The sequence below is a fragment of the Acanthopagrus latus genome, chromosome 1, assembly GCF_904848185.1.
Source record: "Acanthopagrus latus isolate v.2019 chromosome 1, fAcaLat1.1, whole genome shotgun sequence".
NCBI lineage: Eukaryota > Metazoa > Chordata > Actinopteri > Spariformes > Sparidae > Acanthopagrus > Acanthopagrus latus.
In genome coordinates, this window is record NC_051039.1 from 20,442,603 (window position 1) to 20,456,434 (window position 13,832).

A 13,832-nucleotide genomic window follows, 5' to 3' on the forward strand; every position below is an offset into this window, starting at 1 on the left:
AGCAGAGAATACAGCGAGTCGCTCAGTTTACAGTTTAAAGTCTTTAGCTCAATGCATATTTGTGTTTTGGCGAGATCAGCTTGCATGCACACGCACGGGCGGACAATGGTTGACTCTTCAAATGTTTGGGAACAAAAATAGACAAGAATGGGAAGTCTGAGAGGGAATATTTTTGTTACATTTGTCAAAGCTGGTGTATGTGCAGTACCGTTCCTCTGTCCGCCCACGCACAGCAGGTTACATAAATGGTTTCAGTGCTCCAGCCCACTCAGTGTTTCAGTGGGCAGTCCACAAGTGAACAAATTAGAAATGTATGTATTCTCCAAATGACCTCCGTATGCTTCTCACATTCAGCTAGGAAAAAAGTTACAGCACTCGCAGCCAGTCTTCTGTGAACTCAGTTCATGTGCTACTATTTTGCATCAGTGATTAAAGTTTGGCGCCGGTGCAGTGAGAAGTGAATTCTAATGGAGTGCAGCGAAAAGTAAGCCTGGGAATTTGAAGTGTTGTCGATAAACACTCACTCACACTCTTGGGATTTCTTCAATCTCACAGATAATAATTAAAATTTAACACCAATCTTTGCTCAAAGGAGACATATTATGCTCATTTTCAGGTTCATAATTTTTTGCTACCACTATAATAGTTTCACATGCTTTAGTGCTCAAAAATCATCAGATTTCTCATACTGTCCAGTGGTGCAGAACTATATTCCCCCTCTGTATGAAACGTTCTGTTTTAGCTCCTGTCTCTTTAAAGTCCCCCCCTCCTCCAAAATTACCCAGTGTTCACTGATTGGTCAGCTCAGCAGCTGTCCAATCTCAATTCATACGTGACAAACCAGTCGCGAGGCATACATGATGCACATGTGTGACTCTGTGACATAGTGTGATGTCACAAAGTTACAAAATTAAAGGCAGGACTACTGACGAGGCGTTTCAGGAGCAGTGTTTTCTGTGGGAGAGGGGAGCTTCATTTGTTGCGGACTTCACCTTTTTTTTTAAACTTTCAAGATCTTTTACATGCACAAAAAGCTTTATAACACACCAAAGAGAGGAACAAAATGAAAAAGCATGATACGTCTTCTTTAACAAAACATTAAGTATAGTTTCCTACAGTTGTCAGTTTAAAATACAGAATGAAAAGTTACTCTTGAAGTGAACATTTTACAGACACATTTAACTCGAATGCTGTGAGCTTATAGTGTTTGAGTCAGGAAAATAACAAATTTTGGTCCTAGTCCAAGAAAATCTATCACAACCACACTTGGATTCAGAGTAAACCCTGTCTAAGCCTGAACATTAGACACAAAGTTCTTACTTAGGTACTGAATTACTGAGTGAGAAAGCCCTACAGCCTGTGATAAATGACTGGATTTGTTCCATATGCGTCTCTATAAATCTGCAGTGTTCATTGTTTGAGCCATTCATATTCCAGCTATAATAATTCAAAACTGTTCGCCCCAGGAAACAGAGTGTGACTGAGTTTCAAATCTACAGCTGTAGCAGAAATGTACCAGGAAGAGATGAGTATCTTTATCAATGTTTCTCTGAAATGCTGCATGTGTTGTCACCATAACAGACAAAGATGTGACAAGCACTTGAAAAGATTGAATCTGTGGAGATTTTCCAACTCATTTTACACATAAAACTTGCTCTGTGCTTTCTGTGTTCAACGTTTGCCACATTAACCATCTTTCTAACCTGCTGTGTCACAGTTTCCATAAATAGGATCCAATACATGGACGGAAAACAGAGCAGTCACAGGTCAGTGCATCTACCCACACTATTCAATACACAAAGCAACCAGAAAGAAATGACAAAAATACAGAGACATGCCAAACACCTTTATTTTCCAGTGTAAGAAGGATTAATTTATTTTCTTTTCAGTTTATGACTGCAGTCGATAAAAAAAAACAACACACAAAAAAAGAAACCTCGCCACTCCACTCTAGATGCTGCCACCTCCTCTTCAAGTATCTTCTCGACTCCTCTTCCTCTCACCTACTGCCTCTTTGCTGTCCTCTGACCTCCTCGTCTGTCTCTTTTCACTTAATAAGGAAGCTGAGACACAGCAGAGGATTAAACGGTGTAGAGAAGGGGAAAAGAGATACACAAAGAGGGGAAAGAGAAACAGGATGGGATATAAATAAATTGTTTTGTTGTTGCACAACAACAACACATATTTTTAGCAGAGGCCAAAAGATAAAACTAAAAGCCTGCGCCTTTTCATGATTATTTTTTCTGAAAATGCTTACTGCAGGTTCAAACTGTTTCTCGAAGCATGTAATCAGGGAAAAAAACGGTGCATAAATCTGTCAAACAGGAAAGGAAATTGAGGAGCGCTTGCCTTTAAAACATATGCAATTAAAAATTCAAAACATGCACTTCAATAATTAATGGGAAGTCAAGGTCACACGCAACAGCAAATTAAAATACTACTTCTTGCAGCTCAAGCATAAGCAGCAGTTAAGTGAAAGCTGCTCGTCACACTAAAAACAGTACACAGCTGCTCTCTCCACTGCCTCTTCTGAGATGCTTCTGAATGCAACCTTGGTTTGTTTTTGTTGCTTAACAGTGGAGATGCATGACATGGATTGTTTTTTCAGCTGTTACCGACAACTGATTATTACCTGCTTCTCATAGCCGATACTGACAAGATAAGCCATGATTTCAGCTTTTTTCGTACCTTAAAAAGAAGTTGATAAACCTGTTTTTTATGAACACCTGAGGGTAAGATAGGGTGAGCAAAAACGGATGATTTAATATTGTCTTGCGCTCTAGTCTACATGCCGCGTCTCTACGTAGGTGCAGCAGATGGAAATCATGAATGCAACAACAGCCTGCTGCACTGCTTCTTCTTCCTCTCTGTGTTTATCGACAAATGTAAACCATTCTTAGAGAAGCATACTAATACCTGCTGTGTTGGAGAGCTGTTTACATTACCAGGTTTATATATCTACTTTAACCGATATCCATCGGTACAACATGTGGTAGATAAAGTACATGTCAATATAAAAGTTGAATTGATTGAAGATCAGCAGGAACAGCATAGGCTCTATTTAACCTTGGATAAAGTATGTTTCATGCTTCAGTTCATGGGCCTGTAACTTTAGAATAATGTTGAAAAAAAAAAATCCTGAAAAAAAAAAACAAGGTCTTCATGTGGTACACTTCCCACTTATATCTTCCAATTAATTCCCAGTGCCAGAATCTTTTTAGTTACGAGTGTTCAGGCACCCATACAGTTCACTGTGTATGACGAATTATGTTTACAATATTAAAAGAATGATAAATAAAGTTTATAATATAATATATTATAATAAAGTTTTCTTTGAATAACATCCTTCTTGTCCTGAAAATTATTGATTTTTCTCCAGGAAACCTCTTGGAAATTTAGGAAAGTATCCAAGAATGATGGACCTTTAAAATGAAGCATCGCCAGGTTCATACTGTGGCTAAACTCTCCATCAATGGATTTAAGTCACTAGACAACAATCACTGAACTGGCACAAGCAATCCGGTATTATTTCACACAACAGCTCCCAAGATGAGCCCACACGACAGTAAATAACCTGCACTGTTGAGTTGCCTTCAACATCTTGATTTTTTTTTGTTCTTGTTCCAGAGGGGACTTTTTGCAGCTGGAGATGTTTTGTAGCTGCTATAATATCCTAGAGCTGCTCCAGTGGCAGAGAAGTGAACGCAGACATGTGGAGTGTTTTCTGTCGCACATTAAATCTCTTTTATGTAGTGGCGACCTTTAGCTTGAAGTGGGTCCAAATCGCTGCTGTTCTGGCTCACTAAGCTGAAGGGTTTTAGTGTCCCAATGCATTCACTATATGACGATCTACAGACGACTTCCATGTTTTCTGTAGGTCTTACATCCAGGGAAAGAAAGATGTGGGAATACATTGTGAACTGAGTGTACTGCAAAACCTCAAAGAACCATTTGTGTCACCAAAGTCAAGACTGCAAATCTCTACTGAAGTTTTAGCTGTGAGATTGGCCTCCAGAGACAAAAAGCTTGGCGCTGTGGCTTTCTTCAAGGGAGTGTTTTCAATCGAACAGCTGTCTTAGGATCAATGAAATAATGGGAATGGATGGATCCTGTTTTGGCCTGGATTTTTGCACTATGTCTGCAATAAGTTTTTAGTGATTTTACGTCAGCTTCAGTGATTTTAAGATTCATTGTACACTTGTATATTGTGTTTGAATAACTGTTGAGTAAGCTCGATGAAACTTGTGCAAGCATCTGGGCTGTGACACTGTACAGTTGCTATGGTTACCTGTAGGGGTATCCATGGTACTTGGACCTGAAAATGGAGAGCAGGAAGCTAAAGAAAAACACCACCAGGCCAAGGCCAACCAGGCAGATGACTGGAAAGAGAGAAAGAAACACACACACCACCCACAGTGAGGGACATTAGTGACATAATTCATTCTCTGGCCTCTTACCCAAAGTCTATCAGAACTAAATTCTTAACCCCAGCTTTTACCCTTTCTCTCAAATAAAAATAATTGTAACAAAGTTTTAACCCTGAAACAGGTGAAATTGTGAGGATCAGTCAAAATGTATTCTCAAGGAAAGAAGAGCCCCACTCCAGTGTGTGTGTGTGTGTATGTATATGAAGAAGTAGAATCTCCATTTGATCACATAAGATGATATGAGTGACTCTAATTGCTGACCTTGCTAATATTGATCTTTCTACAACAGCAGTCTTGTTGCGATAGTAAGGAATAGGACAGTGAATGGTGTGTGATTATTAACTACATTATTAACTACTACATGTTTGATAAATGAAACGACATTGGCTGGAGTGGGTATGGCTCACAACACAACAATTCAAGACCAAGACAAAGACATGTAAGCAACTTTAAACATTCAGTATCAAAAAAGAAAAGTACATGGGGATCCTCCAGCGTGGTCTCTCTTACTAATGTTATGATAACTCCACTAGACACCTTTGAGTTTCCATATATTCCCAACTTTCTGCAGGTCCTACAGATACCAGGATGTATGCATGATAATAATTACCGGGGCCTGTGAGGATATTTGATTCCTAGCTAAAGGCAACCATTTAAAATCATTTCACGCACATTAGAACCGCTGATGTAACTCTCTGTTTGATCTCTGTTCAAATTGAATGTGCTTGCAGGGTTTAGACATGGTACACATGAAAAGCATCCTCTTCTCTTCATGTTGATGGCTAACACATAACACACACACACGAAGGCAACTACACAGGCCAACACACTGGGAGCCAAATGCTGCTGAGAAAAAAAACAAACAAAACAAAACAGAAAAGATATTTGCTAAACTGCTAGGAGACTTTAACACATTACCTGGTGCTCCTCATCATGCCAAAGCCTTTTAATATTTACCTTTATTTAAGCAATCCTTCAACTTGTGTGTGCCACTTCCTCCTTCTCATCATCAACCATGCTGTGCTGCACAAAATTGTGTTTGCAGCTATTATCATCTTATTTCCTCAGTGGCTATTCAAAGTGTAATATACATAAGCATGATCTTTAATCTGCAGGAGGAATTGTGTGTGTCTGCATGTGTGGGTGTATGAGTGTGTGCACACACCCTCATGTAGAGGCTAATCCTTGAAAAGCACTGTGTTAAATTAAACTGTCACCACCGACTGATATTGTTAATCAGGGATTAGGATGAGGACCTCTCCTGGAGACTAAACAGTGAGATACGCGCCTGCTCTCACTGTGTGTGTGCATGTGTGTGTGTGTGTGTGTGCGTGTGAGTGCGTGAGAGAGTGTATGTGTGTGTGTGTGTGTGTGTGTGTGTACTCGTGTGTATGACAGAGGGAGAGTGAGTCAGAACAAAAGACTTGGCTGTGAAAATGTTTCAAGTTATTTTTAAGTGTCAATTTGTGTGTATGTGCTGTCAATCATCTTTTGGACTCCAGTGGTTGGAGTGTTGTGTGTGTGTGAGAGAATGTGTGTGTGCGTGTGTGTGTGTTCTGTTACTTAGACCCGCTGCTATTGCTCAGTGTCAGGTCCAATAAAACTAAAACTCTGTTCTTTCTTTCGGTTTACACACATATTGTACAATTGCAATTCAACATAAGACTCACTGCACGTGCGCACACGCACACACACACACACGCACACACACACACTTACAATACACATGACACCCACTTATTGTATGTGTGGGTGTGGGTTATCATACTCCTATTCTTGTGAGGACCAAAGTCATCAGCCACATAGGTACATTCTTGAAATCAATGTATTATGCTTTACTTAAAAATACTTTTTTTGACAGATGAAGGACAGATCTGAGTTTGAACAAAGGTTACACTGATATCTAATTCAAGAAAATGCAGAGAAGTATTGTAATACAAAACTGTGTGTGTGTGTGTGAGACATTGACTGAGTCTCTTGATTGAAAGCACTGAATATTTGAGCGTACGTCTCCAAGGAGGGCTCCTCTGCCCTGGCGCTCCCTGGGCTGCCACATCTACGTATGTGCCTGCGAGTGTGTGAGCGACAGAACGTCTGTGTATCTTCATTAAGTATGGTGGGATGTATTTCCCATAGCTCATCAATTATGACTGAGCGGTATCTTAGTATGCTTCCGTGGATAATGACACTCCCGTATGTACACGCACTAAGCATGCTAATACGCTGAGTGATTTATGACCTTGGCCAAATGACAAGTTGTTTAAGCCGAATGATTTCCCTCAATGACAAAGGTGGTAATCCCTCTTTTGACTGTATGACTTGGCTCGGTTCAAATCATGATATATTGGCATGGGAAAATAAATGTACGTTTTCCCAGCACGAGGAGGCCAATAAACATATTAAGCTAAGCCCATCGCATTAGGAAGACAAATATGAATGGATATTGTGATGCTAAATGCCTCTTCACAATGTATTCTCTGATTAGCATCAGGCTTCAATAGACATGAAGTGACTCAACCACAGGGGTACAACCTCTGAAAATTGTTTTTGTTTTTTATGTCAAACTGTAGCGGAAAAAAGCTGTTACCATTCTTTGTTTGGCTTGTCAATGTTCTCGTAACCACAGTTACAAGTGAAGTAGGGCTTCCAGGTAGTAAGTACAAATAGCAAAATTATTCTTTAAATACCAACCATGTCCAACAGTCTGCATCTATACAATATATGCAAAGGTGACCTCTGGTTTTTGTGTAAATGTAGTAGGGCAACGACTAGGCCTCTAGTCATTTGAAAGAAAATGAATTGCCAGCTATTTTAATAATCAATTCAGTCATTTTGCAAGTACAAATGTCAAACATTTGACTGGTTCCAGCCTCATAAATGTACAGATTTACTGCTGTCTTTGTCATTAATGACAGTACATAAAGATTATTTGGTTTTTGGATTGTTGGTTGGACAAAAGAAACAATGTGAGGACGTCTCTATGGGCTCAGTGAATTTGTGATGAGCATTTCTCACAATTGTTTTGACATTTTACAGGCTGAGTGTGAAATCAATGGCAGATTAATCAATAATGAAAATATTCATTAGCTGCTGCCCTCATCTCTACGTTCTAAAGGTGAAGCATTTACATATCATCGCCTCTTAAGTTCTCTCTATAAAGAGAATGAAAGTTACCGTGATCTCAAACTGGGATTTTCCCTGTTCCCTGTTTTGTCAAAACATTGTTGATTGCCCCAAAATATGTCACTATACTTTTTTTTTTTACACTTTGGTTCTTCACAGGTCTGCAAGCATTATTCTTTTTTTCACAAAATGAATATCTATTATAAATAGACAATAAGACTTTGTATTTTTGGATCATGTCTGCCTGTCAAGTTTCAGCTGTTGTGAATGTGCACTGCTATGCAGAATGTTGGCATTTTACCCAAGAGCTATGGTAATTTTCGGGTTGGGCCCTGCTTTTTAGTTGTCTCTACTATTTTGTTCTTTCACAGACCGTCACACTTTTCCTGACTGTTAAACGCCCCCACCCCATCCTTAATGTGTCACACTTGAGGCTGCTTCACTTTCACCTTCTCTCTGTCTATCTCATTTTGTAAATCCATTTACGTGTTCTGCACCACACTTGCTGAAAAACGGTGTGTGCGCTGTGATTTTTGACTCAGCAGTTTCGAAGGTATATGCCAGGGATTTAACACCCACATCCACTGATTACACTCCCATTCAAACCAAATCTTCTCTCCATTACTGACAGACGACTATTCTCTACGCTGCTTTATAATGCACTTATCTAATTTGTGTGTCCACATGTGTTTCAATTCAATGACAGCTGTGCGTGGAATATAAAACTGTTGACTCTATACAAGCTTGTTTTGTCCTTCTGCGTGGTTTATGTAACAGGTTTCTGTAAGCATTAGTATGGTTTCGCTGTAATAAAATGTACGATTCTGCACATAAGAGGAAAGAAGGAAGAGCGAGAAAGAGTGAGACGGACAATGAAATGATGGACGAAGAAGTTAACCTGGTGGAAGTGATTGAGCACAGAGAGAAGTCATAAATGAGTCTGTGCTGTACTCGTGATATGTCAGCATTACACAGGTAATTGTTATGTGAGCACATATGCAAGTGTATCTGTATGTAAGTAGAGATTGTCAGTATGTCCTTCTTCAGTCTGATGCAGGAAAACGAAGTCTTGAAGTAGTTATACAGTCATTATCGTTTAAATTGCAAAGCTTTAACATCTATATTACATTTTACAATTTATTTGGGGGAGGGGAGTGGCCTCACAGAGGCGACTAAAAGGCTTCTCAAGTTGCTTTTTCATCACACTGACTCTAATTAAGTTCCCCTTGTGTATAACTGTGTCTAATAATTACCAGTATGGGCCATCCGATATCTAACGCTCCTTTTTATAATCAACAGATTATGCAGAAATTGGACATTAAGAGAAAAACTGAAAGCCAGTATACCGTTTGTGTGGTCAGGAGCCGTTTCACTCTAAACATTTCCAATCATGACTCACCGGGAGGTGTCAGGTGACCATCTGCACTTCAATCAAGAGATCAATGTCAATGTGAAAAAAATCATTTCTGTTTTCTTTTGATGTAAAATGACAGCATATCAGTGGTCCTACGTGGTCGCTGTAATTTCTATTTCCGACTATGTAATTTCATGTAATAAAATCCACAGCGTGAGGCCACTACAATCGAAAAATGTGGAGTTTTGAGTTTTGAACGTTTAAGCCTTTGACATCAATTAATCACACCCCCTGTGAACTCTGCTGTTTTCTACTGTGTACAGCTAGCTCAGACTTAGATAACAGCCACCATGCCCCTGTTAATTACATTTTCATTTCAAGTCTGTCACAATATGAACTCTATAGACCAATCACTGATCTTCCTTGTGATGGTTAGTCATGAGATATTACTACAGTGATGGTTTGCAAGTAAAGTAGGGTCAATGAGTCTATGACCACTAGATATGCAATTTAATTCTACGTTTGTTTCAAATATATTGCTTATTTTTTATATATTACAATACTAAATATAGTTACTCTTGTATTAAAAAAGGATAATATATGCTTAACAATTTGAGTGATAAGTTGAATCTTCAAAAAAGATACATATGTTTCAGAATGTCTTTGGTATGTCTCCCTTTTGCTTAATGACAGCAGTCTTTCGAGCTGGCATGGACTCCACAAGTTTCTGCAAAACATGATGACTTATGTTCTCCAGGCATGATTTGACAGTCTTCCACAAAATGTCTTGTGATGTCACAGAATGCTTGGCTTTCGCAGTCTTCGGTGGCCCCATAAATGTTAAATGGGGCGTAGCATGTCTCTCAAGAATGGAGAGGTACTTCTCCTTGGCCAGGGTCAATTCTGTGCAGAGGTAGATATTCCCACCATGTTTCACCGTTGGTTTGAAACCCTGCGGTATCATTCTCTCTGCTGCTCAGTCTCTTTTCGTACACTCTTCTGCACCCTTACTACGGCAATAAATGTCAAACTTAGACCCATCAGTAAATAGGAATTTTTTTCCAGTCATCCATTGTAAAATGTTGGCATTTCTTAGCCAACCTCTTTTCCATCCTGATAAGTGGTTAAAGAACTGCAACTTGTCCCCTGAGACCACTACACAACAGGTCTTTTGCTGATTGGGGTCTTATGTTATTGATTTAGTAATTTCTGTATCTGTATTGAAGTAGCTTTTCTATCTCTGAGGGAACTCAGCTTGTTGTATTGATCATCTGATGGTGTGGTCACTTTGGGTCAGCCTTGTAGTGATTTAGATGTTACTGATATGGTTACTGTTAAGTGCTTTAGGGTACCATACTATGCCCCCTTAGAAACCTTTCGTCTTGCCATGATTTAGGGCTTTTTTTTTGGTTAGAAGAACAATTTGACTTCCAACACTTTCATTTAGTTTCTGAACCTCAAACTTTCTGATTATTTCCAATTTCCAGAAACAATGTTAGAGATTTTCAATATGGAATGGCACCTGCACAGTGCTATAACTATCAACAGCCACGTTTTATGACAGCTGTTCTGATGCTGTTGGAGAACCTTATTGATGAAATACAATCAGGTCTACTTTTTTTCACTTACCATTCATCTCACCGACAGGTCAAATAAATGGTGGAGCAGGTGCAAGTATCGATATACAAGCAGAGGATTCTGGGCATCTTTAAATCCCTTTCTGCGCTCATTCCCACAATAACTTTATAAAACAGAATCAGGCATACTTTACTACTACATACTCAGGCTTTATAATTCTGATGAAAAGAATGTGTTTGCACTGAGTTTTTTCTGTACCAGTAAACCTTGTCTCTTACAAGAATGTTAAGATAAAAACCTATCCAATAGTTTGGCCAAAAATTTTAACTGCCTGTACTTTGAAAGCACAGTAAGCAATAACTATATTTCAAGTGTCTCAAGATCAATTTTAGTAATTAATACACTAATTTTCTTGTTGAACCAAATCAGGTTCATTTTGATAACGCAACATCAATCAACCTGCTAGTCAAGGTTTATCAGCCACAAATCAAGTACATAAAAAAAGGGGTCTTTGTAAGCCAAGTCAATCAAGCATTCCCCAGATATATTTAAATACAATAAGTGGGTATTCAGAGGCAGTTATCATCCAGGTGAAGGGTCATCTTAGTGATTAACTGGAAAGTGTAACAAGTGCTTCTCATTTTCAGATAGCTGCTCCAGCTAATTGACATTTATGCAAATACACATCACACTAATTAAAGTACTGTGATAATGGAGTGTGTCTACGTGTGAGTATGTGTGTACAGAAGTCTCACAGCTAAGTCTGTATGTCTAGCTGTTAAATACAGTACTTTTCAAATACAGTTTTAGTACAGTTCTTTTCTCTTGAAAACCATTTCTTGGTAAATATATATATTTTGTTTAAATCCATCATACCTATAGATACATACGAACACATTCAATTTACTTCTAGATTTACATTGGAGAAATCAATCAATCTCATCAAGAGCATGATTCAGCAGAAAAGATGCCTGACAGATATGTCTTTCTCAAAGCTGTTCGTCTTATGAGTTGGTGAAGATTTCAATCACAAAGATTAAAAGTTGACAAATGGGCTTCTTTTCTGAAACATATCAGAAGTATCAGAAGTTTGTTTGCTACATCTGACCTTGCTGTAAAGCGTTTTCACAGGGACTATTTTCTTAAGTGAATACAGTCCTGTTATTGTGATTGAATGCCTTCTGAAATTGTATCTGCTGTTTACACAGAAGTAAGTGCTTTAAGAAAAAAAAATCAAAGATAGCCTGTTGAGTTGTATCTTCTACTAGCAGAACGGAGCAGCACAAAGCACAAAGAAACTGTATGGTATAACTTCATACAACATGTTTTTGAAGGTGTAAACTACAGTAAACTGAAGAGGTAGAGCACCTATTCTGACAAAACATGGGCTAGCAAGCACAAAGCACAAGAGGAGGCTCAAAAGACACTTGTCATATTCAGCGTAACCTGAAGAGATTTGGAAGTCACGTAATGAAATGTTATTTTGTGGTTGTAGATAGTGGCAGCAGGTGGCCTCGTAAAAAAAAATAAAATAAAAATACATGCTTATGAAGTTAGTGAGTGCAAGTCAAGTCTTATAGAAGGGAAATCCTCTTAGCTCTCAGGGTCTGTCTGACAGATAGAATCTTGATGTTGCAGTCAGAAGATGACCTTTTAAGAAATCTAGGAAACCAAACTGTAAAATGCAACCAGAAGAATTTATTGATATTACCTGAACCTATGACCTGCTTTCAACATTTAAATGAGTTAGCAATAAGTCTGAAGATTCTCAGTCATCCAGGTCATGGTATATCTAGTGCTGGACAAAGGAAACTGGACTTGCTTGAAATTCTTGAATAGACAGGTGGAAGACCCCGGCAACACTATTTGCTTTTTCTTAGTTTTTTTCGGTCTGGTGAGTCACATGCCACTTAAAGGGATATTCCGGTGTAAGTTTAATCCATGTTCTAACACACCTTGACACCGAGTGCGACCCCCCCCGAGAGATGAAGTTTGCGGACCACTAGCTTACATAGTTTTAGCATCCTCAGAAACTACCGCACAACAATACACCGCAGCAAATGGGTCCATGTATAAATCGCCATCAAAAAACCACAAATAATGCTCAGAACAGCACCAAACATCAGAAACATTAGAAACAGGGTCCCAGGACATATTTCGAGGCATCAAACATTTGATATCGTTGCCGGCTTTGTTGGAAAAGTTAAACAAAACTCACCACCGGAGAAGCCTCCTTGTTGTGGGGCTGTGGCCCTGTGAGTCGATTACTGAGTGCAGTAGAGTCCCGCAGTAATGATATTCACTGAGCGACGGAACTCCACTGCACTCGGTAATTGATTCGTCTTAATAACAATCTGAATTAGACAGGTTTTTTTTTCATAGCTGATATTTGTCGTCTGTCTTATCTCTGATGAGAGCTGTATATGCACAGTACAGATCAGTAGTTTCGTTTGATGACTATCCCTGCCAATATTGATGCTATTGCTAATCCATCCAATTGTTTTTAATCTTGCAAGAACTGTACTGTGGTTGCGATGGTAATAACTACGTATGACTATAAACTGTGGCCCTATTCATTCATTCATTCATTCATTCATTCATTCATTCATTCATTCATTCATTAATTCATTCATTCGTATAAGTGCTCTATTCAAATAATGGTCATAGACTCAAATAAAGTCAAACACTGCAGGGGTCTCTACAATCACGTTTGACAAAATAAAGATTGCTCCACCAAGAATAAATGCTTTACAGGTTGTATTTGGTCTGCAAGAATTTTAACCTCTCAAGGACATGTACACACAGAGTGTTGCTAGGATAACTCACCTACTTGGTAGTTATAAGGAGGCTCTAACAGTATGCCAGTCAGTGTAAACACATACCTTGCTTACACTTGCTCAACTCACAAAACTCCAAAACTGAGGAACAGATGCTTGAAAAATGAAAGAAAATGGACAAATAAAAAAAATGAAAACAATCTTGTCTACTTACTTCTCCTCTTGCCAACGTCTCCCTTGGAGGTGGCAGCTTCATTTAGCAGCACCATCCCCATGGTGATTGCAGCATCTGGGACAAGGTTGTCAAGGAAACAACACATTCGCAGTAGAGGAGAGGAAGAAGATGGGAGTGCACACACTGCCCCAGGAAGAACTACTGGACCCACATATGCACTTACAGATTTGCACATGTACTGTACATACATGTGCACTGAAGCACTCATGCAGACTAGCAAGACAATCTGTCACATGTTTGATAACAGCACAAAAAATGTATATTCAAACAGAAAAGGGGAAAGTAACCCATCAGCAAAATGTCACCCAAATGTTTGAAATGGGATAAAAGGTTTGTTC

The 13,832-nt window shown here is 38.9% G+C and overlaps 1 protein-coding gene across 1 annotated transcript in view; it reads right to left on the bottom strand.

The window, feature by feature from the left end:
- Nucleotides 1-1,825: 1,825 nt before the first annotated feature.
- Nucleotides 1,826-13,832, bottom strand: part of LOC119026272 (tumor suppressor candidate 3) — a 68,960-nt gene continuing 56,953 nt past the window's right edge. Inside the window, exons 8-10 of the mRNA XM_037110519.1 lie at nt 13,474-13,548; nt 4,289-4,379; nt 1,826-2,063 (exon numbers count right to left, since the gene is read on the bottom strand). Coding sequence (XP_036966414.1) covers nt 2,048-2,063; nt 4,289-4,379; nt 13,474-13,548 — 182 coding nt within the window. The 3' untranslated portion in view covers nt 1,826-2,047. The remainder of the gene's footprint in view (nt 2,064-4,288; nt 4,380-13,473; nt 13,549-13,832) is intronic.